The 24,517-nt window shown below is 41.8% G+C and overlaps 1 protein-coding gene across 2 annotated transcripts in view; it reads left to right on the top strand.

Annotated features, from left to right (window-relative positions):
* Nucleotides 1-24,517, top strand: part of PEBP4 (phosphatidylethanolamine binding protein 4) — a 248,633-nt gene that overhangs the window by 92,835 nt on the left and 131,281 nt on the right. For both annotated transcript variants that reach the window (XM_081843972.1, XM_081843973.1), the window contains one exon: nt 323-421. In XM_081843972.1, the coding sequence (XP_081700098.1) occupies nt 323-421 (99 nt within the window). The remainder of the gene's footprint in view (nt 1-322; nt 422-24,517) is intronic.

Genomic DNA, 24,517 nt, shown 5'->3' with positions numbered 1-24,517 from the left:
CATCCGCCCCAGGACTGGGGCTGGCGCTGGAGCCACAGCCCACCTGCCATTGGCCATGTAGGCGTCTGCTGTGATCCATTTCCTGGGCTTGAGTGAAGCCCAAAAGGGATCACCCAAGGCCGGGAAAACCCCTCACCTCAAGCATGTCTACCAGATCCAGGGGAGGCGTTGTCGCCATCCCACAATGATGCCCGACCTTTCGGTTAGCATCATTACACCAGATGAAACACGTACAAACAGTTTTTCTTCTTTCTTTCTCTGCTTTTTGTAGTGAAGAGCAGGCTGAAATACTTTAAATACATAATATTCATATTTTTTACAGGAGAAGAAGTATGTTCTCATCATGGTAGATCCAGATGCCCCTAGCAGAGCGAATCCAGAATACCGTTTCTGGAGACATTGGGTTGTCGTTGGAATCAGCGTGAGTAGCATGTGTGTTTATGTTATTACATTATTCATGAGGATGCATGGAAACACTGCTTTGGAAACACTGCCAAGTTCAGATATACCCGGCTCTTTCCTCCATCATTGTTATCTCATCTTACTCAGTGGTTAACAGTGATTAAAAGAACAGTAGTTAACTAATTAGCAACTATTTTGGAGGAGAGGTCTGTCTACAGACAGATGGCCCTGTAAAGATATCATGGCCACCACTAAAGTCATACCTCGGGTTGCAGACGCCGCTTCAGGTTGCGTTTTTTCAGGTTATGGACTGCTGAAACCCAGAAGTACTGCAATGGGTTACTTCCGGGTTTTGGCAGTCACACATGCACAGAAGTGCTAAATCGTGCTTTGCGCATGCGCAGAAGTGCCGAATTGCAACCCCCACGTGCGCAGATGTGAGTTGTGACTACTGCGGGTTGCAAACGTGCATCCCACACAGATCACGTTCGCAACCCGAGCGTCCACTGTACAAGTTAGTGTCGGTGGGGCTGGGGCCACTATTGGTCTCATGGGCGGGATGAAGGGGAGATGGTGATATGTAAAATCACTCTTCTTCAGCTTTTGCTCAGTCCAGCCAAGGAGATTCTTTAAAGTTTTCATGAACCATCTCAGGAAGTGAATGGTCCTCTTCCTCCAAAGGCGTGGGAACATCCCTTATCTGTGCTCTGTGATCTAGCCCAAGGACTACAAATTACCTTTGAGCTCAAAAAAACCAACCCTATTTGAGACTCTTACACAGCTCTCTGTAAGCAATGCTTGTTGTCTGGGATTTGTATGAAAATAGAGAAACACTTTAGATTTGTGTGTATTTTGCATACCTATCGGATATGGTTCTTCATGGTTGAGTTTCAAGCCAATGTGGCAGTGCGGTTGTAGCTTTGGTGGGGTGTGTATACACATCAACTTAGATTTGGTAAGGTTACAGAGAATCCAGATATCTTGCCAGTATATGGCCAGTATGCTTTCTGTGGTTTTGGTGTAACTGTGTTAATTCAGGTATGTCAAGTTTCAGAAACTTGCCCTCTATCCATGCAGAAAAACTATTCCAGGCGAGATTTGTTTTGATTAATAATAATAATAATAATTAAAAAGGCTAATTAATCTGTCAGGACCAGGTGCTTTGTGGAGTATATTTTTAATCCCATTTTGGATTACTGCTAGAGTAAAAGATCTAATGATTCCAAGTTTTTTTTCTAGGAATGTTGTGTCCAGTGGTTCAGATTAATAAAGTTTTGTATAATTTTTTTTTAATCCTCCAGAATTTTTTTTGTCTTTGGATTTTTTTTACCTTTTTGCATTTTAACACAATATATAACTCATTTTGTTTGATTTATGCATACTTGTTTGCTAGGCAGAATATTCATTATAATATCGCTTTATCTTCTGAAGTGAATTAAGTATCTGTAGGACTTCTAGAAATCTTAGTTCTGCTCTTTTTCTTAAGTCTTCTGTACACTCTTTGTGTCCATTTATGTTCATTTTTAAGATCTTGTATTTCCTGAATTAGATTGGCATTTACCTTCTATTTCTCTTTTTAAATTCTCCTTTCTTTTCACTTATAAGTATGCTACGCATCACAGCTTTAAACTTGTCCCAAACCACAGTAGTTGTCTCTTCTCCCATATCATTAATCTGAAAAAATCCATAAGTCTCCTTAAGGAGTTTCTCTTTAGTAAAAAAATAAAAATTAATATCCAAGGGTCTAATTTCCAATAGAAAGGTTTAGGTTTGTGTACTCCCCATTGTATTCATGTGATAACAGGGGCATGGTCCAAGATATTAAGAAGCCCATTGTCCACATTGTGAACCTGAGAGATAAGGCCTTCTGTGATTAATAAATGATCCAATCTGGCATAATTTTTGACCTTGTGACATACATGTATAGTTCCTTAGTTCTGGATTGGCTATGCACCAGTCATCAAAGTAATTGTGTTTATGTAATTCAGTCGTACCTTGATTTTCAAACAGCTTAGTTCTTGAACGTTTTCACTCCTGAACACTGTAATCCCAGAAGTGACTGTTCTGGTTTGCGAACTGTTTTTGGAAGCCAAACATCTGACGGGGCTTCTGTGGTTGCAGGAGCTTTGGTTTTCAGATGTTTTAGAAGTCGAATGGACTTCCAGAATGGATTCCGTTCAACTTCCAAGGTACGACTGTATGTTGTAGAGGGATGTTCTAAAAGGAGGCAGTTTGCATGGGTTTAGTGATAGGTGAAACGTTCTGCATTTATCAAAATAATAATTAAGTACAAGATTTAAGTCACCACCTATCATCACCTTGTTTAAATGAATGCAGTAATGGAAAGGTTTCATCCAGAAATTGTTCTTGTTGAGTATTAGATCCATAAATAGAGCATAATGTCAGCTAGCAGTTATCTAACAGACCTTTTAGGATGATAAATCTTTAGGGTCAGTATATTTTTTAACTGAAAATCAAGTTTGAGAGAAATCCAGGTTGCTGACCCCCTACTTTTGGAAGTACCTTGTGAAGTGTCCCAATTTCTCCTTTCACTTGGAAGGAAGGATTTCGTATCAGTATTGTTTTTCCATTGTTTGGTATGCATCTCTTGTAAAAGAAAAAGAAAGAAAAAAGCAAGCTCTGGGTTATCTCGCTTTAAAGCTCAAATAACTAGACAACACAGAGAACATAGCTGTCAATGTTTCCCTTTTTTAAAGGGAAATTCCCTTATTCCAAATAGGATTCCTCACAAGAAACGGGAAAAGTTGACAGCTATGACACAGAATAATGTTTTGGGATTAAATAAGGCTACAACTTTATTGGTTACAGATGTGAAGGTTTGGCCATAGGTATTGGGGTAAGCAACAGCATATATCATTCCAGCCCGTCTGCTTCCAGTGCTACTAAGGGTAAAGGGTAAAGGACACTCTATGACCTACGTCAAATTGGGGCATCCCTCAAATGGTCCCCGTAGGAGGAGTGGTATGGCCCTTGCCCACCTCAGGGCATTGGACAGGAGTCACTCATCCTGAATCCTTTTAACAGGATACCCTTACCCATGGAGGGGCAGGTGGAGGCTACAACCTCTGCTCCAACCAAGATCTAAGCTTACCCAATGCCTATCCACCTTACAAAGTTGTGATGATTGCTATGAGGTAGGTGAAAAGCCAAATGGCTGATGCCAATTTGCCAGATGGGAAAAATTCCTAACCAGTCCTGAAATATGGCGACCAGCATTGTCCATAGCAAGGTCGTACCATCCAAAATAACCCTAAACTGCGGGAGTTAGGTTGGGTGAACTGGCATGACAAAAGGAGAGGCTGAAAGGCTGGGCAGGCCTTCAATATACCCTGGCATCATCATCATCATCATCATCATCATTATTAGGCAGTTGGTCCCATGCCCAGGGGAATGCCCTCCAATTCCTGCCGCCATTGGCCAAATTGGTGCAGGAGGGTGATCCAGCCTGCCATATGCCAGTTCACAATGGAGGTCCGGGGCCCACCTGCAAAGCCACACAGCCAAGAATAAATGGATTCATTGCAGTTAAGTGTAGCATTATAGGTTAATTTTAAATCATGCAACATATTCAAGGCAGCAGATCTGTTATGCATCATATTAATTTTAGTGTTGTTATCATATTCTGTCAACAAAAAATAAAAATGCTCTGAATTCCTATAGGGAATCCACATTCAAGCTCCACCTTCCCCCCTCCACAATCCTCCCAACCGAATAATCTCTACACCTATGGCGGAGAGTGGCTCACCTATGGCTCATGAGCTCAGGTGAAATTAGAGGACATAAACACTAACCCCCTCCTCCTTTCCCACAGAAGCAGAAAATGCTTTACATGGTTATATTGAAAACAAATGAAGAGAATAATAGTCCACCTATTGCCTGTTTTGCTTATCAAGCTCTTGGTCAAACTTAGAAGTTGGTAGTTTCAGTGGGACCTTAGGCAGAGAAGAAGCCATCTGTGTGTTGTCTTTTCTGTTCTTGCTGCTGCGTCTTTTTTGCAGGCGTCTTTTTTATCATGTTTTTCTCCCCCCCCCCATCTCCCCCCCCCATTTGCTGCCAGTCTCTTCCTTCCAGTTTTGTGTCTTCGTCTCCACTGCCTTCGCCTCCCAGTTGTTTGTCTTAATTTGGTTGTAAGTCCCAGTTGATTTAAGAATTTTTAGCTTCCATTTGTGCAGAGGCAACTTTAGTTTGTTTGGCCTTTTCTTTTGTCCAGAGTTTTATTTGTTTATATTTCTGCTTGATACTTAGAGTCCTCAGTAAAATTAAAAAACAAAACAGTAAGTTGCTGAGTTGTATGCTACCTGCCATTTCATATACTGGTGAAGTTCACATTGATTGTAGGAGAATTATGTTTTTTCCAGAATATCTGTGCCCCAAACAACTTTACCTTTGGGGGGTTTGAAGGTTAAGCACATAATTGCAGAGTAAATGAATATAGCATTTGGCACAGATTTTTCTCTGTAATGTGGGAGTGGAGCTTCATCAGAGATGCTCTCTATGAGAAAAGTGAGTTACAAGTGTGTCCCTGTTTGCTTCTGTGAAATATTGGAGTATATCTGTTCTTTTCACTTTGAGAAGATGTGGCCAAGGGATTTCAGTTAATGTGCCACTAGACTGCCAGCATTTATCAGGAGAGGTTCAAGTACATATTGGAACCTTAGGTTTGTGTAGTTAAAGTGGTTTTAAGCACACTAGTTTAACAACTCCACTTTAAAAATGGACTTTGGAAAGAGATGGGGGAAATAAATGGAAAAGTCTAGGATGAACAAATGACTAATGGGAAGTTATGTAATACTCCACAAGCAAATGAATGCAGGGTTGGTGCTCATTGTTATATTAGTGCCCCATAAACAACTCAGAAGAAAAGCTCAATAAAGACTGGCTATTGTCTAATTACTGTGTATTATTATTACTGTTATTATTATTATTTGCATTTGTTAGTCAATTTGTGCCAAAAAAGTCTCAGAGCAGCTTAACATGATATTTTACAACAGATAAAAGCTATTAAAACTAGAAAAAATTAAATAATGTATAATGCAACGCATAAACTTTGTGCAAGCAAATCGGGATGAATGCTGAATGAATTAAGAGATTGTGTAGAGAGGAGTCCTTCGTGCTTTTAAATGTTAGTAATCATAGTTCTGTGCTAGACTAGAGTAGTATGAACTTTAATTCAGGAATGTTTCTTAAATGTCAGGGAATCATAGATGGGGGCAGAGGGAAAGCTATTACTATTTATTTCCACTAATATGTTGCATTGTCTCTGACTTACCCGCTTCAGATAAAGCCATCTAGGAAAGCAGCTTCTTCACGCCTTCTTGTATTTTGTAATTTGTTGAAAAGTTTAGATGTTTTCAGCTCTGATTCGATCTAATAGTCTTGGTACTAAAGCCTAATTAAGATATCAATTAATTTGCAACCTGTATTTAAAAAGAAATATCTAGTTGTTCTCTATTCTTCTCTGAAATTACTGCCAAGGGCTTTTTGTACAGATACCTTAATTAGACTTTTTATTGTTAATGGGAATATTGAGCAAATTAAAATTGGATATTAATACTTTCCATGATTTTCATAATTGGCTGAAGAAATAAAGCATTCAGAATAATTGTAGCAGCTTGTGTACAATTTTACTCCCATACAAATTCTTTCACAGGAATCCTTACACATTCCTGAACAATGAGGTCTTGAAAGTCTCTCATTAATTTTAATATTTATTAATTTATTAATCACAAAAAGCTGGAGCTAGCTTTCTTCCTTCTGTGTGCAGATCTTTCTAGTGTTACTAATTATTGTAATTAAAAGTAACTTTTAAGGCAAGAAAGAAAGTCTGAAATCCAACACAATTCTCTGGAAAGGATGTGTGCTCAAATGACATGGTGCAGTTTCAGATAGCAGTGCAGTGGAAGTTCTGTTTTCTTCATAGCTACAACACTTATAACTGAGAGGAAGAAAGACATAGATTTGTATCGTAATAACATTTTTAGGAAATCATGAACAGAGAGATGGGGGAGATTGACACTTGTGGGGATGTAAGGAAACAGTGATTTCCACCCCGTTCTATGTTTGTTGGAATCCTACTACAGCTTGGCTTCTGCTAAACCCTACCTTGTTCACCTCACTATCTGCTGTGGCCGAATTATGCATTTGATTATATAATGATTTTTGTGCATTTCAGTTGAATGGAAACTTCAAAAACAATGCAGAAAACAACATAGTTATATACATAATGTTTGTAGACTTAATTTTTAAAATTGTAACCCACCCTGGGACCTTTGGCTGAAGGGCAGGTAATAAATTAGAATAATAATAGTAATACATTTAAAAATGATACTGCTCATATTTGCATGTGTGATTTAAGTTCCACACCCCAAACATTTGAACATGCAATTTCCATTCCTGTTTCCTTTTCTGATTGAATTCTCCTACATCCATATACACTGGTACGAGATGCAATAAATTTATGGTGTTGAATTGTGCCTTTCCATCTGTGATTATTGGGATCTTCTGGGAGCCAGATTTTAAAAATCAAATCACTGAGCTATGTCTGAGTGGAATCAGTGTAACTGTTTTTCTACTAAACCAGAGGGGTTTTTTTGTGTATGTCTCCAAATCTGCTCTTTCTTTCCCAGTCTAATGCATTCATGTATCTGGCAATATTTTGTCGATTATTTTTTTTCATAGCCATAGCAGTGTGAGGGCCTAACTGCACTTTATATTAATACTATGGCACGCAGCTATGTCCCTCGATTTTGAAGACATAGTCATAGGCGAGCGGGGAAGTGATTTCCTCAGGACCTCAGTGTGTATGGAGGTTTAACCCTTTCCAGCTGCAATCCTGATGAAAAAACCCCTTGCTGCAATTAGCAATTCTACTTTACCAATGTTATTCTATTGCTAATTGCAGTGGGGAGATGGATTTTCATCAGGCTTGCAGCTGGGGATGAAAGGGTTAAATCCCCCCTCTCCAGACACTGCGATTCCAATGGAAATCTATCACAAACAGCCTGTAAAAACAAATTCTCTAACACTGCTGCAAATAATTGAGTATGCAGTTATGCCCTCAGAATTGGGAAGTTCCCATTGCCATAGGTTCTTCCACACAGAGAAAAGCAGTTGCTACAGGGAGCAGATTATGATAACGGACATCATGTAAACAGGAGACCTGTGTATGTCTGAAGAAGGAGATCACTCTTAAATTCTGCCATTCTGCCATTGCCGTATATATTTTCTGGATGGGGAAACATGTGAGCCTCCATGTGTTGTTGGACTCCAACTCTCATCAGCCCCAGTGAGTTTGGCCAGTGGTCAGAGATGACCGGAGTCCAACAACATCTGAAGGGCCACAGGTTCCCAACCTGTCATATAGAAAATAGAGGTGAGGTGAAACCCTAATGAGAAAGATAAGACTTGGCTCAGTAGCATCCACTTGTTCATGACATTTTTTGCCCTGCCCTTCTCTGGCACTTCCCCAAGCCTCTTCATGGTGAATTCAGTCTTGCTTTAGGGTTTCAGCCAGAACTTTCACCCATCATGTTGTAAATTTTAGCAGCCTAATCTGTTGAACACCTTCTGTTACACAATTCACCATTCATTGCTTATCATCACTGACGACACTGTTTCTTGAATTGTCAGAAAGAGGGTGCTTTAACTCCAAAATAATGTATATATTTTAAAAATGTTGCTACAAAGTGGAATAATATCTTTTGATGACTGTTTTTAAAGCCCTTTAGGTGTTCATGGTAATTTGCAGTGTAAAATTATTTAGAGATAAGAGCCAAATTAGCTCTTAAAGGCGGGAGGTCGATATGTCCCGTTATCCATGCAAGCAGTGTTTAAATATAATCAGCCTTTACTCTAATGCAGCATAATTGTTCATTTGAAATAGCTTTTTTTATTCCATTCAATGAGTCATTAAAATATTCAAAAGATAATGCAGTGAATTAGAAATAAATTTATCACATTATCCTGCATATACTGAAGAGTATCAGGTAACTAGGCAGAGATCCAGTAAATAATGCACTGTTGTTTTAAAAATCAGTAGGTAGAATAAAAGTGTAAAGAGAGGACAAATTGTGTCCTCAAATTCTGTTTTGCTTCTTACCCAGTGACGGGGAATAAGGGTGAGAATGGCAGTAAATCTGCAAACCTTTGCTGTTCTCATTTTAATATTTATTAGAATAGTACTTTGTAGTTAAAAATGATTATAAAAAACAACTCTGTCAGAGGAGAATTCCTAGATAATTCCTTCTTGTGATATAGTGAAAGGGGGAGGGGAAAAGAACACTCTAACTGTGATTATCAGCAGAATGCAATAAACTATTTGCTCTAACAACAGAATTTGATGTCTGGGAAAACTGACTACACAGACTTACCGATCTGCCCTGCTACCTGGCCTATGCCAGGGCCTGGACTTCCATCAAGCATAAATCTGGGCAGTTGGGAACAGAACCCAGTCAATTTCATTCCTCATTTCTAACCACAGGGTCACATTTCGTCTCTCCCATCTTACTTTTGCTCAGTGACAAAAGAGAGTCTTCTGGAGATTTGGTCCCCATATTCTTCTACAGAAATGGCTAGGTATGCTTCTCACCCACATGGAAGGCTGTACACACAAGAGCTGCCTGGTGGTACCACACGAATCTATGTTTACCTCTGCTATTGCTGAGTTGAAGCACTATTTTTACTGCAGGATATTTCTTTGACACATATAGTGTGGGAATGGGGTCCCAACTGTGCCCATCCTGGGGCACAGGCAAGCCGCCCTCTCTCTTAGCGCTCCAGGTGTTCTCATTAAGGAGGCTTTGATGCCTGAAGGTGAAGCAGCAGGGACGGTAAAGGAAACAATCTGTTCAGCGAGGAACATGGTACAAAGACAGCTGTTCCTTCTGTGCAGTACGGTAGCAGTGTGAAACGCATGCCCCAGTAGGATGTTAGGCTAGCAAGCTGCTTCTGTGACATGAAGAGTATGGCTGTTTTCATCAGCAATGATCTCTTAATCCTCTTTGTGTATATGTTTCTGTCTTGGACATGTGTGAAGTTGTGCAGAGGGAGGGACAAATTACAGCACCCTTCTGTGAAAGGACCAGGCCTCTCCATTAAAGGGGCACTCATCCCTTGAGGATTTTGCAAGCAGTTTCTTTCTTATTGTTGCTTGACTTTGTCAGTGAATTTCCTCTCACTGGCTGATGAATAGGTTCTGGGTGGCAAGTGTCACCATAGAAACAAGTGCTAACTTAAGCAAACAAGAGCTTTATTAACATTAAGAGTAGTAGAGTATTTCAGAAATTATTGGAACTGAGTTATAAGTTTGCTGGAGGGGGAATTCAGCTAGACCTTCTGCTTTTTGGGGTGGGGAGTGAGAGAGAAGGAAGGGGGGTGCTTGTATGCGTACTGGGTTATCTCCTGAAGTGCTGCATGGGGTTCTTACATTAATCTTCTTTCCAGACTACCTGGTTAGTAGACATTTCCACATGTGATTTGTGCTGCCCTTGTTTGTTGATTCCTGCACTGGCAATCAATGCGATGACCACAGCATTAGAGATTATCAGTGTGAATCACCAGTTAGCTGGTTCCCTCTCCCTATAGCATGCAATCTCCTTGTGTGTTGGTATTCTGGGGTGTCATTTGCAGATTCTACCTGCCAGAGCTCTGCCATTGCGAGGCCAAAACACATAGTCACAAATAAGGTCAGGGTTATTTCAGTTATCGGGTGTCTCATACAAGGAGTATTAAAAATCTTCAATTGCTCAGCGCTTGCTTCATCACACCCTAAAAGTATATTAATGCAGAATGTTTTATGTAGTAATCTGATGCACACTTAACCTGGAATAGGTACCATGGAACATGGTGGTAGAGAGGCAGCAACATTTGAGAGCCTCCCAGATCAGATGCTTTCTGCCCCACTACACTCTGGCTACTCCACCCCTCCCTCTGTGGTCACTGTATCTTAAATGCACAAAGTCTCCAAGCGTCGTTTGCTTGTTCTAATCCTTCATGCTTCTGGAGAGGTTCCAGAGCAGTGCAACAGCACAGGGCATCATGTTGCTCTGAAGACACTTATTGGGAGGAAGGATGTGCTTTAAAAGTATGGTGTGAATGTGACCTACTTCATCTGCACTCTACTGAGACAACTACAATGTTCAACCAGAGCAGGAAACAAGGAAACATCATGTCAGACTGATTTTTTTCTTATATTCCTGTTTTGCTTTTCCATTTAAAAATAGCCAAGTGGCTAGCAAAATTAATATACTACAAACTATAGAATTAAAACAGAATATTTATTTTAAAATTGTTAAGAATTTGCAAGAACTCTCAGTAACAATACCATTAAAGTATCAATCAATTAAAGGGCATCCTAAAAGCATACAGAATAACACATGCCATAACTACATTCTGAAAGGCGAGTGAGATGGAGCCAAGCAACTCTGCTTCATAAGGGAATTCTGTAGTCTAGGCACCACAACAGAAAATACTGTTTCTTTTATTCACCTATTATACATCTAATAATCTAATGAAATCTAGTAAAATCTAATAAAAGAGGTTAGCAGCAGAATTCCCAATGATGAGCTCCATATTCAGACAGGTTTGAACAGAATAAGGCAGTTCTTGATGCGTGTTAACTTTAAAAGCCCTATGTTTGTTAAGAAACTGAAGAGATACTTCTCTATATCTTCTTAAATCCAGAAAGTAGAGACCCCCTACTTTCCCTTCTTCACCAGTCCTCTTTTCTCCCCTTCTTCCGGAAGCCCTTTAGAAAATTTAACCAGATTCATGAAGCCAATGGGAAGACGGAGTCCCTGACAGAGTCTGGTATTTGTAATCAATCATGTAGTCCTAATTTCACTGGGAAGCACAAGTGGTTTGGGCAAACAAGGTATACGGAGTGTAGGAAGGGGAAAAGGCAGAAGTCAGGCAGTTGCTTCCCTCTTGATGTCTTCTACAACTATATAGTCCTCAAGGCAAGATATTTGTTTTCTAGTTTTAATTTTCCTTGTTGGTATCAGAGGAAAACTATTTTCTCACTGAAAATGGTGCTATTTAATGACATCTAGATAAATGTGGTGGTGGGGAGAATTCTCCAGAGTAAGGAAACAAATCTCAGCTTTGGTGCTGCTGCCTCGGAGCTCCATGTGTGAGGGTGGCATAGACCAGCCCTGGGGGCACATACTTGCTGCAACAAGTTTCTGTGTTTAACACGTTTTCCATGAATTGTATTGGAAGTTGAGTGTCAACTGTTATTATTCATGCCCTGCAAACAGATGGGGTTTAATTGCTGTTACTGTCAGCCTAGCTGTAAATATCACAGGGAAAAAAGAGCTCTTTGGCTAATTGTTTTAAAATAAAAGTTGAGAAAGTATGTATATAAATTATAGATCAAGTGTATTTTAAAAATCAAACTGTTTATATTGCCTTTAAATACAGTATTTAGTCAACAGCATTAGGATCAGTGAATGGCTGAGAGATACAATGCCGCCCTACAGCCTAAGATGCCAGAACAATATGACAGCAGTAACTTATTACTGATGAAGGAGGTGGGGGAACCAACATGAAAATGTGATTGGTCAGCACACTAGAAGAATAGAACAGCTAATCTTTGTAATTTCATGGGCACCATTAAGGCAAAGTGCTGCTTTTATATAGCTTTGAGGAGAACAAGGTACCATACCTAGGTTTGCAAAGAGGTTGAGAGTTGACACATGCATGCTGGATTTAGGGGAGGGGGTGTGGCATTCCTTTTAGTCCTCCAGAAAGTTAATGACAAAAGGTGGGGGTGCAGGGCAGGCCATAAATATATATGAGGGAAAGGTGAGTTGAGTGTGTGTGTGTGTGTGTGTGTGTGTGCAGGTGCACACCTAAATACATAAAAGTACTGGTTTGTGGTGCTTTATTGTCATTACTGTACAATTCCTGCTGCATGTTTCAGAGCAATTTCTTAAATCCACCCTTGGCTGTGCTGCTTTTCAGACGCCCACCTGCACCTGGGGGAAGTGTTAATGCATCATGGTGCTGAGGCAGAGCTACATGATCACCTCATATTCTTCAAGTTTGGGGATGGGGTGAAGGGGTGGGAGAGAGGGATTATAATCAGCTTTTATACCCTGTGTCCCACTAGGGCTGAGGGCCCTGCTTGTATCACACAATGTGGATAGACCTTTAGTCAGTCCATTCAATTAATGAAGGATGCTCACACTATTCTACATGACAGAACTGGTACACTTTTAAGAAGTTAATTGCTTGTGTGACCCAGTGGGCAGTGTGAGCAAGGATGTTCATAAATCTCAGCCATGGCAACTTTGGCAACCTGGCAATGAAAAACCCATCTCATGCTTTGGAGATTGCAAAAGGTGAGGTGACTAAGGTTTGTGAACTCTCAAATCATGTTACATTATTCAGATAAGCATTTTTAAAGGCCCTATTAAAGGGTCAACACACACACATCTTATCACAGTTTCAGTATACCAATGATTTCAAAATGACAGTATTTAACAATCACAGTTTGTCTTAAGGAACAGGACAACATTCATAGCTTGACACCTGCTTGGTAATAACTTTATTGGTCCCCTCAATACACTTTTCAAATTGAGTCCCCAGAGCAGCTGTCGACATTCAGAACCACACACAAAAAGTTCCACTCTTGGAGAACGTTTATTCTTTCTGAAAAAGCAATGGGACACCCCCCCCCAAAAAAAACCCCCACAAAAGATAAGCTGCTGAATGGAACTGGTGAAAAGGGTGGCAGGTAAGCACTGTGGTGTCCAGAAAGTAGTTTCATAGATTTGGAAGGGACCCTGAGGATCATCTAGTTCAATGCTTGCAATGCAGGAATATGAAACTGCCCCATACAGGGATGGAACCTGCAACCTTGGCATTATCAGCACCACACTCCAACCATTTGTATCCTTGCAAATACTTCTCACCACTGAGGCCACAGGAACTCTCCGATAAGTGCCTGCGGCACTATTACAGGGGCACAGTAGTAGCATATGGTTCTACTGAGTAGTCCTAGTTTCACTCCTGGGCGAGTGATTCAGCTTTTCCAAGGTAACACAAGAGCAACATGAAAAATGGACTGACCAAATTTCAACAGAAAGGAAAAAGAATGAGTGTATTTCTGGCCGCTAGAGGAGAACAAGAATACTTTCATTTCTATAAAAACATACTGTTTCTTCAAACCCTTAGAATCAGTTTGTATATATATCTTTGGAAAATCTGTTGCTGCTATCCGCAGATTCTGATAAATGTCTGGTTTATTTCCTGAATTATAGATGTTGCTATCTGGGCACTGCATTGCTCCAAATGAACTATGGTGCAAGACTTTTGGTACATCATGGGCTTCCTGCTCCTCACACTTGCGCTGCTGTGAACAATATATTCAAACTGATGAGTAACTAGAGATGCCGATGGCTCATTCCTGTCCCCAATTTAACAAGAGCATAGAATTAACACAATATTTACTGCAAAGCCCAGGCACTCTGTTTGTTTCTGTAAAAGGGCCAAGCCTCTGTTTGAGCTCCCACTAAGGTGTATTCTTTCCTGAATTGTAATTAATGCTTGCAGGTAATTACAATCTAAAGCACAACTGCTTAACAATTCCCCTTCCCAAAGAAAACTAATTTTAATGCCAAGAGGAAAAGTAATATTTTAGCATAAAACAAATGCCAGAGGATGAGGCTAGCAAAGGTCATCATAATTTCTTCATAATTTCTTTAGTTAGCTAAACTGGCCTATCTTTGGTGAATCTGGATGATCATCAATAAACTGAAACTTACTGCTTCAGACAACTCTGGAAGGTGGATTGGGCTTACCTGCTTCATCTCTCTCACTCTGCCCACCTTTGGGATTTGAACCTGGGTGAGAAGAAACAAGGTTACCTTTTGTTGGGCTGAAGTATGGCTGGTGCATTTACACCCATGCCCTCTCAAACAGTTTACTCCAGTGGCAATTTCAGAAGTAAATTATGTAACTTCTGTTCCTGCCTGCAGCATCATGTTAGTGTGGAGAGCAATAACAGTTCACAGCCAGTACAAAAATTAGTCGCCAGCTACATTCTACTCAGAGTTGATCCATTGAAATTAAGGGACCCAGGTGAGTCATATCTATTAATTTCAGTGGGCCTACTTTGAGTGTGACTAATGTTGGATACAACCCAAAAGTAGTTTACTGCTGGAACTACTGCCCTTTGAGAGCACAAGTGCAAATGCACCTCTTATTTCATGAGAAAAAGCTGTAGGAACTTTGTGTGTTTAACACAAAAGTACCTTTCTTAGGCCTACAAGTTATTTACAACCAATATCTAGATAAAGAAGAAAGAGCTTTGAACTGTTTTCATTACTCGTATGATAAAATTAATCAAAATGATGCGAAAATGGGCACATTTCCACACTTTCCCTGAATTTATATAATTAATGTTATAACATTCAGCTTTATATAATTCAGAATTTGAATTACCTTGGCATAGAAATTTATTTATTTATTTATTGCTCTTCTACAGATGAAATAATTTTCCTCAAATAAGAGCTGTTAGCCTACAGTATTTCTAACAATTTCATATACAATTCCATTTCAACCTCAAATGAAAATGATGTGGGTGCCTCCCAACTTGCCCAGGGTCCAAATGCTATTACTTTGTGCCTGTTGCCAGTTAATGCCTTGGAAGAAATTTCAACACAGGCAGCCATTGACTTGTTAACATTTGTTTTTCGGTGCTGTGACAAAGATTACCCACCTCCCTCAGTAGGCAACTGCAAAGGTTGCTCTGAGGATGATAGTGAATCAGTTCTCTCTGCCTTCATTTTCACAGCAGGTACCTACTTTATGGAGATTGAATTTAGGGTTTTTCCAGGATGCTTCTATTTCATTTAGCATGCAAAGGCTAATAATTTGTCTCAATGCAATAAAACAGAGGTTGCAAACACTCTCTCTGCTTATTTAAAGGATGGCTTTTTAATGAGTTTCTTTCAACAAGGGGGGAGGGGAACAGATAAAATATACCAAAATGGCAATGCAGCATTTTTGCAAACGTGTTATTTGGGCCAGCGTATTTTGTGCCTGTCAGTCCTGAAATCTAGTGAGCATTTTGAACAGGTTGAATAGCTGGGATCTGCCCTGATGTCTCTCAGGCTTTATTTCAGACCATGCCCCTTCAACCCTGTTATAAATCCAAGCTGACTTGTTCCTACATCAGAGGCATTGGTCGCATAAAACAGTGTTGTCCCATTCAAGTGCATGCGGTTCTTGACATGCTAATAATGAAAAAATAAGTGGAAAAATATGCCAATGTCCCTCTTCCACTTCAGGCCTGCTGTTTTATGGAAAGTTTGTTTAACCTTTTCAAATGTTAAATGCACCCTACAGCAAGGTGGTATTTTATTTTCATTAAATTATTTCTATCTAATTCATAAAATCTATGTACTGCTTGATGATAAAAGAAACCTGTAAGCAGTTTGCAAAAAAGGATAAAACAATAAAAGTATCAATAAAAACAGTAAAAAGCAGCTATTTAAAACATTCAAAAATAATAAAAACAATTATAAGCAAAAAGACAATTAAAACCACATATCATTCCACATATCTGGGTAGGCATGTTGAAACAAAGCTTGTCTTTTAGCAGGCACCAAAAAGAGTACAGTGGTACCTCGGGTTACATACGCTTCAGGTTATATACGCTTCAGGTTACACACTCCACTAAGCCAGAAATAGTACCTCGGGTTAAGAACTTTGCTTCAGGATGAGAACAGAAATTGTGCTCCGGCGGCACAGCGGCAGCAGGAGGCCCCATTAGCTAAAGTGGTGCTTCAGGTTAAGAACAGTTTCAGGTTAAGAACGGACCTCCGGAACGAATTAAGTTCTTAACCCGAGGTACCACTGTACAGCGAAAATAACTGCCTGACGCCATTAAGCAGGGAGTTCCAGATTTCTTGCAAATGCAGAGCGAGGATTCATGGCACCAGCAGCAGTGCCAGTTCTCCCAACTGAATATGGTCAAATGTGCATCAGTGGGGCAAATCATTACGCCCTAATGTAGTCCATTATTGACTAGTGTGGGACTGGAGAGACCCAGGTTCGGGACTGCTGCTGAACCAGCTACCATTTCTCAGACTAATCTACCTCTGGTGTTCTGGTGATAAAATGGGGAGGGGGTCTCTTGGACACTGCCAAGCTCCCCGGAGACTGTGAACTATGTAAAATATAAATGTAATTATATGGGAATGCCAGCAGATCAGATACAGTACAAATACAGGCAGGGTGTGACCAGGCCAGATTCTATCTTGGCTAACTACAAGTTTGTTTTGTAATTTCTCATAAAGCCTCTATTATATATTGTATACCTATAAGCCGTCAGCCGTAATATTGCGCCAGAGACAGGACTCTAATTCCCCCCCCCCCGCCCATTTATATCCCTTTTGCCACTTGGCTGTGTTGCTCAATCTACCATTTGATGAATAAGGAACAGTTCGTTTTTTTGGCTGTTGTTCATTGATCCTATTGGCTGTGTTTTGTTGCTGTTCTAATGAACTACGCCGAGTTTGTGCCTGTTTCCTTTCCTCTCATCTCATCGGTGCTTGTGCTGCTCACCCCTTTCATCATCCCCTTTCACTGTTGGAGCACATTTGTACAACAGCTGTCCACACTCCCAGTTGGCTGCTGCAGCGTTGAGTCAGAAGCAGGGAGAGGGGCCTTGGAAAAAGCAGACCCCTCGTTTTGTAACCCTCTCAAATTTCAAAACCAGGAATTCAACTGTACAAGCTGCAGAGCTAGTGTGACTGTGCTCTGTGTATGCAGCCTGTGGAGATCAGATGCCCCAAAGAGCCCTAAACCGTATGCGGTAAATCTCATATGATATCAGAGGTGAAAGATGCTACACATCTCCTGTGACATTTATTGTTAAATATCTTAAAAATGAGGGGCAGTCTACATATTCAGTCCCATGTGTGTTCTTTGGAGATGCCAGAAAGAGGCCTAATTGTTAATCTTACACTCAATGGGACTCATCCCTGCAGTTTTGTAAAATTTATACATCAGGAAGAAAGCTGACAGAACATTGCTACATTGTAAGTTGCAAGATCAGGGCAGGTTTGCTGGTCTCTGAGCAGCTCTGAACAAGCAGCCTTAACCGGTTTCTCCTGTCAAAAGCACAGTGTGAGCACAGGTGCCTTGGCTTTCAGCCAGTTTGAAATTGAGTTCACTTGAACCTCAAAAACATGAAGCAGCAACAGGGAGGGTGGAACTCCTGACATTACACCAGGGGTGAGGGGAACTGATTAGAGTGGGAGTTAATCGTTTGCTCATTCTTGGAGCCCTTTGGGTGATATCAGCAGGTCCTAGAGTCAAAATTCAAAAGTGGGGCTTTCCTGCATTAGAATTGTAGAGCTGTAGAGTTGGAAGGGACCCTGAGGATCATCTAGTCCAACCCCCTTCAATGTAGAAATATGCGGCTGTCCCCCACAGGGGTGAGAACAAGCCCCTCTTGGGTCTGGAGATCTGAAAAAATATATTTTCAGATTTCCACCAGCTCACATACTACAAGAACAAATAACCATGAATCAACATTATAGCGCAATGCAAATAGTTGCTTACATATGGGAGGGCTTAAATATACTACTACTTGCACAAGTTAGCAAACATAATCAGGTGTAGCATGTATAGGAAGAGTCCTGTGCGCAACTAATTGTGTATATGACACTCCTGCCTTAATCTCATTCAGATCTTGACACTGCCCAGGCTGGTTTTTTATGAATATTTCTGCTTTGCTTTACAGATGGGGAAAGTTGTCTCAGATGACACACTAAAGTGCACCACTAAGGCTGCACCATGTTACCACCACCCAGTGCAATTTATATTTAGAGCTGGGAATACTTTTCCTAACAATTTTGTGCCAAAGAAACAAACCTTATGTAGGGATAGGAAGTTGAAGAATGTTAGCATAGTCAGTGGCGGAGCTTCATGCCCGGGGGGGGGGGGGGGAGGTGGAGAGCAGGCAGGGGTGGGGCTGGTGCGCATCCTGGGGGCGTGGTGTACTGCCTTTAGGAGTGTGGTGCCCAGCGCAGGGGGGGGGCAGCCGCAATGGCACCCTGCTGGGATTGCGCTGCCGGGGGTGGTGCGCTCCCCCCGCACATCTCTTCCTCCGCCAGTGAGCATAGTACAAGGTATGGATTACCGTATTTTTCGCCCTATAGGACGCACTTTTTCCCCTCCAAAAATGAAGGGAAAATGTGTGTGCGTCCTATGGGGCGAATGCAGGCTTTCGCTGAAGCCTGGAGAGCGAGAGGCGTCGGTGCGCACCGACCCCTCTCGCTCTCCAGGCTTCCGGAGAGCCCCACCCCAGCCCCACAAGGTTGGGGGACAGTGGAGAGGCGCAGCGCGTCTTCCCGCTGTCCCCGGACCTGTTCTGCAGGCGGGCGGCGGGGAAAAGAGTGCTTCTCCCCGCTGCTGGCCCCACAAGCACCTGGGGGGAAATAACATTTTTTTTCTTTATTTCCCCCCCAAAAAAGTTGGTGCGTGCTATGGGCCGGTGCGTCCTATGGGGCGAAAAATACGGTAGTTTGCATAATTCTTAAAACAGGAATTGAGTTTCAGTTTAATTTTTTTTATTTACTATATTCATAGCCTTGTGTGTGTGTGTGTGTGTGTGTGTGTGTACACGTACAGTGGTACCTCAGGTTAAGAACTTAATTCGTTCCGGAGGTCCGTTCTTAACCTGAAACTGTTCTTAGCCTGAAACACCACTTTAGCTAATGGGGCCTCCTGCTGCTGCTGCCACGCCGCCACTGCCCGGTTTCTGTTTTCATCCTGAAGCAAAGTTCTTAACCCGAGGTACTATTTCTGGGTTAGCGGAGCCTGTAACCTGAGGCATCTGTAACCCGAGGTACCACTGTATTAAACAACAAAAATGCCTATTAAACCAGAACTGTTTTAAAAACAAAAGCATTGAGTGGAATTAGAAACACTTTAAAATCAAAGGTAGGACTAAACAGTTTTTATAGGCTGCCTAAACCTAAGCAAAGATGTGAGCACCTGACCACCTTAGGGAGGGAGGAGTTACATTACTGGGGAGCTACTCCATAAAAGGCCCTGTCCCAAGCGCCTGCAAACCTGGCCTCTCTTGGTGCTGGGACATAAAACAGTGTTTTTGGTGAAGATGTTGAATTTTTAGGATTGTTTGGGAGGAGGCGTTTCAGATATCCTGGACCTCAAATTGTGCTTAGAGACAAGCTGGAAGCCAGCCCAGTGGATATACGGCTGGTGTAATATGATCCACAACACACATACCAGGCAATAGTCTGGAGGCCACATTTCACATTAGCTGAATTTTCCAAGAGCAGCTGCACATTGAGCGCAGACCCTCCATGCCCCTATTTGCCAGGGACCTCCCTGATTTAAGCCACCTCAGTTTCTGATTTGATCCCAGAATGTCCCATTTTTCCTTAGGATGTCCCTACAGTCATACCTCAGGATGAATACGCTTCAGGTTGAGCGTTTTCGGGTTGTACTCCGTGGCGACCCGAAAGTAACGGAACGCATTACTTCTGTGTTTCGCCGCTTGTGCACGCGCAGACGCTCAAAATGACATCATGCTCATGCGCGGAAGTGGCAAATCGCAACCCGCGCATGCACAGATGCAGGTTGCGTTCGCTTCAGTATGCGAACGGGGCTCCGGAATGGATCCCGTTCGCATCCAGAGGTACCACTGTATTTTCATTGGAGAAATGTTGGAAGGTATGGAGTTATCCAACCCCTGAGCCAATACAGGCAATCCTGTATAGGAAAGGTTTTTTTAACAAAATGTTCAATGTCTTATTATGTTTTTATGTATGTTGGAAGCTGTCCAGAGTGGCTGGGGCAACCCAGCCAGATGGGCGGGGTATAAATAGTTATATTATTATTATTATGGAATGAGACACCCCTATTTTCATCAGAGAAATGTTGGAGGGTGCAATGGGCCTTTCCTGGGGTGCCTCCCCATTCATGGAATGCCCAGGGAGGCTCACCTGGCACCTTCATTAAATGTATTTAGGTGCCAGTTCCCAACTGTGGGGTTCGTGGGTTTTTGTTTTGTTTGTTATTATGTTAAGTATTTTTGTGTTTTTATGCTGTAATCCACCTTGTGATCCTCAGATTAAGGGTGTTATATAAAGTCAATAAATAAACAAAGTACTTCAAGGGGTACCATGAAGAGGGTGCATATGAAGGTATGAATCAGTGTTTGAATGGCTAGCAAGAATTGACCCTAGCCGGGGTCAGTCTCTGCTTGATGCTACATAATATCTCAGGCAAATGTACACGGCAAGCTTGAATTGACTTTATCATTGTACAGTGGTACCTCGGGTTAAGTACTTAATTCGTTCCGGAGGTCCGTTCTTAACCTGAAACTGTGCTGCCGGAGCACGATTTCTGTTCTCATTCTGAAGCAAAGTTCTTAACCGGAGGTAATATTTCTGGGTTAGCGGAGTCTGTAACCTGAAGCGTATGTAACCTGAAGCGTATGTAACCCGAGGTACCGCTGTAGTCCCCATCAGTATTCCTGGGAACAATAACTTGTGCAGGGTGGTAAGATTCCCTGTTACAGATTCCTCGCCCTTCTCACAGAATTAGCTTCCTGTGGAGAGAGGTTGACTATTAAATCCATTTAAGTCTTTGCTGTTGCTTTGTCTTCACTGTGTTGAACCACCTACAAGATCTGTGAGCTATGACTAGATGTGTACACGCCGTATTACACGCATGTTTTGCAGTGATGCTGCACCTTGCACTTTATGAATAGGGAGAGTGTTTTGGTTCTAGTTTCGAGATGAAACACCTTGCACAAAAACACAAGACGTGCCTGTTGGATCAGGCCGGTGGCCCATTGAGTCCAACATCCTGTTCTCTCAGTAACTAACCTGATGCTTGTTTGAAGCACACAAGCAAGATGTGCACATAACAGCACTCTGCCCGCCTGTGATTCCCAGGAACTGCTACTCAGAGCCATCCTGGCTCTGACAGTGAAGGTAAAGCATGGTCATTATGGCAAGTAGCCATTGATAGCCTTCGTCTTCCTGAATGTCTCTTCCTCTTGTAAAGCCTTCCCTGCCTCCCTATACTATGGAGAGAGTTCCATAGTATAACTGTGTGCTGCATGAATAAATAATTTCTTTTCTCAGTCTGAAATCCTCCACCATTCAGCTTCATTGGATGTCCACAAGTAATGAGATAATGAGAGAGGAAGAAAAACCATTCTCTGTCCACTTTCTCCATTCCATGCATGATTTTATAAACTTCTGCCATGTCACCTCTTTCTTACTCACCTTTTCTCTAAATGAGGTTGCATCATAGATAGGTTGCATCAATGAGGTTGCATAATGGCATTATGATAGCAGCAGTTTTATTTTCTCTAGATCGCTAGACCTCATGGAATTTTCCTTTTTCACTACTGCTGCAAACTGGGCCGACATCATCATCAAGCTATCCATTATGACTCTAAGGCCTTGTTCCTGGTCAGTCACTGCCCATGCAGACCCCATGAGCATATTTGTGAAATTAAGGTTTTTGCTCTGATATGAATCACTTTACACTTGTTTGCACTGAAACTACATTTGCCATTTCACTCAGTTTGGAGAGGTCCTTTCAGAGCTCTTCATGATCACTTTTGGTTTTAACAACCCTGAACATTTTAGTATCATCAGCAAACATGGCCACCTCAGTGCTCACCCCTAACTCCAGATCCTTTATGGACAAGTGAAAAGGCACATGTCCCAATATTGATCCTTGGGGAATTCCACTTTCTACATCTCTCCACTGGGAGAACTGTCCATTTATTCCTACTCTCTGCTTCCTCCTACTAATTCCTAATGCGCAAGTGAACGTCTTCTCTTATACTCTATGTCAACTGGATTACCTCTATGCGAATTCTTGTTTTTAATCTTAAAGAGTGCTAATAGTTCTTGATACAGGACTTACTCGCGCAGAAGTCATGCTGGTTCTGCTTTAGCAAGGCTTGTTCTTGCTTGGTTAACCTATTTTTAACAATAATTTCCACCAGTTTTCCTGGGACAGACATTAAACTAACCAGTCTATAATTTCCAGGATCCCCACTGGATCCCTTTTTATTAAAAATTGTGTTAAATTTGCTACTTTACAGTCTTCAAGGGACGTTACACATGTTTTTCTTAGAAGATCATCAATTTCACATATGAGGTCTTCAGGAACTCTCATGTAGATATCATCTGGATCTGGGAGTTTGTCAGCTACTACTTTGTTTATTAGGCCCAGAACTTAATCTGTCATTACCACAATCTGCCTCAATTCCTTAGACTCCTTCTTGCAAAAGTTAGTTCAGACAGTGAGATGTGCCCTATAGCTTCTTCTGTGTGTCGGAATCTCAACACGCAGAGAAGATAATCTGCATTCCGTTCTTCTGGGCCCATAACCAAAAATGTCGGGATCTCTGCTTGGCCAAGCTGATAAAGCTCATTTTCCTCTGGCCGAGTCTTCTGGAATCGCCTCTGACGTGATTAACGACCTGAGCCTTTGATGAGGCCTCAGGCACGTTCCCATCCAGCAGAGAATCAAAGCAGCACATGGAAGTGATGAGATTGATGGCTACATTGCAAAGAGTTTTATTTTCCTAACTATGCAGACAAAAAACACATCCTCTGTGAAAGCAGAGAGCAACTGAAACAAAGGAACAGGAAAACACTAACATCACATCCATCTCCCGTGAAACTTCCGACAGTATGGAATGTGTGGAATGTAAGCAGAGTTTTGTGACTCCAAAGCACTGCTCAGTGACAAACAGAAACTAACATTGTGAACATTAAGAATCATAGAATCATAGAGTTGGAAGAGACCACAAGGGCCATCGAGTCCAACCCCCTGCCAAGCAGGAAACACCATCAGAGCACTCCTGACATATGGTTGTCAAGCCTCTGCTTAAAGACCTCCAAAGAAGGAGACTCCACCACACTCCTTGGCAGCAAATTCCACTGTCGAACAGCTCTTACTGTCAGGAAGTTCTTCCTAATGTTTAGGTGGAATCTTCTTTCTTGTAGTTTGGAGCCATTGCTCCGTGTCCGCTTCTCTGGAGCAGCAGAAAACAACCTTTCTCCCTCCTCTATGTGACATTCTTTTATATATTTGAACATGGCTATCATATCACCCCTTAACCTCCTCTTCTCCAGGCTAAACATGCGCAGCTCCCTTAGCCGTTCCTCATAAGGCATCGTTTCCAGGCCTTTGACCATTTTGGTTGCCCTCCTCTGGACACGTTCCAGTTTGTCAGTGTCCTTCTTGAACTGTGGTGCCCAGAACTGGACACAGTACTCCAGGTGAGGTCTGACCAGAGCAGAATACAGTGGCACTATTACTTCCCTTGATCTAGATGCAATACTCCTATTGATGCAGCCCAGAATTGCATTGGCTTTTTTAGCTGCCACGTCACACTGTTGGCTCATGTCAAGTTTGTGGTCAACCAAGACTCCTAGATCCTTTTCACATGTACTGCTCTCAAGCCAGGTGTCACCCATCTTGTATTTGTGCCTCTCATTCTTTTTGCCCAAGTGCAATACTTTACATTTCTCCCTGTTAAAGAAGAACCTGCTGGATCAGGCCCAAGGCCCAGATGGTGTGATCCAGGCAGCATATAAAGCCAGACCTACTCAGCTTCAGTGATAAAACTGTTTTAAATGCCGTACATTTAAAAAACAGTGCTGGATTTCTCCAAAGAATCCTGGGAACTTTAGTATGTTAAGGGTACTGGAATTGTAGCTCTGTGAGGGATCCCTTAACAACTCATAACAAACTGCAATTCCCAGGATTCTTGGGGGGGGGGGGAGAAGCCATGGTTGTTAAAGTGGGGTAAGAAGGCTCTGAAGGCTAGACCATTTTCTAGGCCAAAATCTCTTCTGTAGGTGGCTCTGCTCATGTTGCATCTAAATGCCAAAGTCCCAGGCTCCAAGTTGGTGTGAAACCAGTTCCCATCTTCATTTAAAGGGAGGTGGTAGAGGAGAGCTCAGACGGGATTTTTGATTCCCAGATTTACCTTGTGGAAGAGACTTTCTAATCAGTGATTAATCAGGCATATGTGTCTGTGTGGGAGAGCTCTGTGTTGCAGGAGGGAACTCCT

This window comes from Podarcis erhardii (genome assembly GCF_964252035.2).
Source record: "Podarcis erhardii genome assembly, chromosome: 16".
Taxonomy (NCBI): Eukaryota; Metazoa; Chordata; class Lepidosauria; order Squamata; family Lacertidae; genus Podarcis; species Podarcis erhardii.
This window is presented reverse-complemented; position numbering and strand designations above follow the sequence as displayed.